Source organism: Volvox carteri, assembly GCF_000143455.1.
Source record: "Volvox carteri f. nagariensis unplaced genomic scaffold VOLCAscaffold_76, whole genome shotgun sequence".
NCBI classification, from domain to species: domain Eukaryota; kingdom Viridiplantae; phylum Chlorophyta; class Chlorophyceae; order Chlamydomonadales; family Volvocaceae; genus Volvox; species Volvox carteri.
Window position 1 is genome coordinate 95290 of NW_003307619.1, and position 2597 is coordinate 97886.

Below are 2597 nucleotides of genomic sequence, written 5' to 3' on the forward strand. Positions count from 1 at the left end.
CCTGGGCTCGAACGTCTGATAGGCGATGGGTCCTCCCACGAAGGCGAAGAAGAACGCATACACCCCCGCCAGCCGCTTCACGTACTCCCCGGGAGCCAGAGCACCCCTGAAAACACAGTGGTGGTGATGATGATGCCCACCATCATAAGTCATCGTCAACAATCACGCAAGGGGCGGTGAGGCAGCAGCGGCAGCAGTGCTAGTTAGCAACAGTAACATCATCGTCACACAGCAACGACAGCAGTTTTCAGGTACATACAGTACCGGTACGGCACAACAGTCGGCAGAAGAGCCGTACAGCAGTGCCGGAGATCCCCTAACCACTCCCCACCGACAGGCACCTCCCGCACCCGCCATCGCCGGTTCGAGTGGGATACACATACGCACACACACGCACGCACACGCACACGGGTGGGGGGTACACGGAATGTGGGACACGTAACTCGAACAACCCAAACACGGGTTGGCTCCACTCGAGGAAGCCGATAGGTCAACATCGCAGATGACGCAGAATGAGCTGTCCCGCAGTTCATCCTGATGTGATGTGGTGTGATGTGGTGTGATGTGGTGTGATGTGGTGTGATGTGGTGTGATGTGGTGTGATGTGGTGTGATGTGGTGTGATGTGATGTGATGTGATGTGAATTCGAGCTCGAGACGAGATCCGTCCCTGGACTATGTCTCCGCAACTGACGGGCGGGCGGTCACTAGTCCAACTCAACGTCCAGACCAGTGGCCGGAGCTGTCGGGACCGTGACCGCCGCCACCGCTGCTTCCCAAGCGGCCTTTCACACCACCTAGCAGCAGCTAGGGCCCTAGAGCCCCTTCCAACCCCGCCCAGAACTTCGTGGTGGGGGGTCATGCGAGTGCTGTGACGCACGCTCCCCCTCGACCCTTCGTTCTCAGTGGATGGGGAGAGGCTCAGACATCTCCACATTGAGTACCGAGGTTGTATCCGAGGCGGCCTGTTTGTCGAGTTATGTCTCCATGTCATCTCTCCCAGGGTCTGAGCCACTGCCATCATCCGGCCCTAGGGTTACATAACCCAATGCGAGTGGCCGCTTTCGTGGCCTCAGCGCGGCATCCATCCACATGCCAAACAGGAAAATGTACCTGACGTCCTGGCGATGCAGTCTTAAGGGTTCTTCCTAATAGACCAGTCAGTCGCACAGGTTCCCCAGCGCGGCAGGGGCCCAGGGCCACACGCCTGGCCGTTGAGCTCCACACGCCATCTACCAACTCACCAACTGTAGAGCGGGTCTTGTTTTAACTCCGCCAGCTGATTCACAGGTCGCTGGTCCTTGGGAACGGCAACTTCTAAGTAGGGGTCCAGTCCGCCCTTCATCTCGTCGGTGCTGCTCTTCTCAGGGCTGGCGCGAGCGATGACCACTCGTCGGAGTGTCGGTGGACGCGACGTGTGCCAAGGGGCCATAGACCGTCCCAGGCGACCCACGCATTGGTATTGCATTTTTAGGTTGCAGTCGTTGCAAGTCGACTGCAGCGCCAACGTTCGCAGAACCGGTTTGGGATGGTAATGCGTTGAATAGGCAACGGCCAAAGCTAGGACAGCATTTGTTTCCTATCTAACTGTCCTTCGCAAGGCGACTCTCTGGAAAGGAAGCGCTGTTAGGCGATGAAAACATAGGCATGGTTCTGGAGCGAGGGTCGATGCCAGCAGAACGTTTCCAACTACCATTAATATCGTGATTCTAACGCATGCTATATTGTGCTAGTAGCCATCCAGCTGTGAGAATCACTTTAGTTTGCCCTTTCCGGTGGCTAGGACTCTTTTGTAAGTTCTGTGGACTGGCCTGTATACTTGCGCCATACCTGTGAGGTGCGCCAAACGACAAACTCTGGCGTCCTTATTATAATTTATAGCCATACAACTCGCGAGGATGGCGATGTGCGGTGCGCATGGGATGGCAACCTTGAGGCGAGCGGCGACTGTGGCTCGCCAGCCCGCACGGCTCGCGGCCAACCGGCAAATCTGGAACATGGCAAGGGGCTTCGGACTTGGATTCGCAGCGCCTAAGCCACTGTGAGGACCGCTTCTGGGGGTTCGTACACGGGATGCGGGTTGCCCATTGGCGGTCAACGGGTCGTGTGCTAGCCTCCGGGGGCCCCAAACACCGCAACCGACTCTATCGGCCCCGAAGCAGCTTGTAAGGGACGCCCTACTCTTACCCCGCTTTAGAGGACACTCCTACTCTTACCCCTCTTACCTACTCTTACATCGTCGTGTGCTGAACAACATATAATACACGATGTCGGAATTTGATTGACTGATACCCCCCCTTCGCGGACCACTGGTGTTGGGAAATTTGGCCAGGGGAGAAATGTGTGGGGACGGCGCAAAGTCCCCCTTCACCACCACCTCCACCTCCCCTAGCTCCCCGGCGTCTTCAAGAGGTTCCGAAACCAAACCGCATATCCCACTCAACCGACGTTCCCCGGATTGAAGTCAGTTGTTTGGCCCGGAGGTTCCCTCGCACGTACTCACTTGCATATGCGGCTGGCTGGATGGATGGATGGATGGATGGATGGATGGATGGATGGATGGATGGATGGATGGGCGGGCGGNCGGGTGGGTGCGTG

The 2597-nt window shown here is 57.3% G+C and overlaps 1 protein-coding gene across 1 annotated transcript in view; it reads right to left on the bottom strand.

Moving 5' to 3' along the window:
- VOLCADRAFT_98713 (uncharacterized protein) overlaps positions 1 to 1467 on the bottom strand; it is a gene marked incomplete at both ends in the record, with an annotated part of 5638 nt that extends 4171 nt beyond the window's left edge. The window contains 2 exons of the mRNA XM_002957595.1: positions 402 to 534; positions 1244 to 1467. Of these exons, the coding sequence (XP_002957641.1) occupies positions 402 to 534; positions 1244 to 1467 (357 nt within the window). The remainder of the gene's footprint in view (positions 1 to 401; positions 535 to 1243) is intronic.
- Positions 1468 to 2597: the final 1130 nt, after the last annotated feature.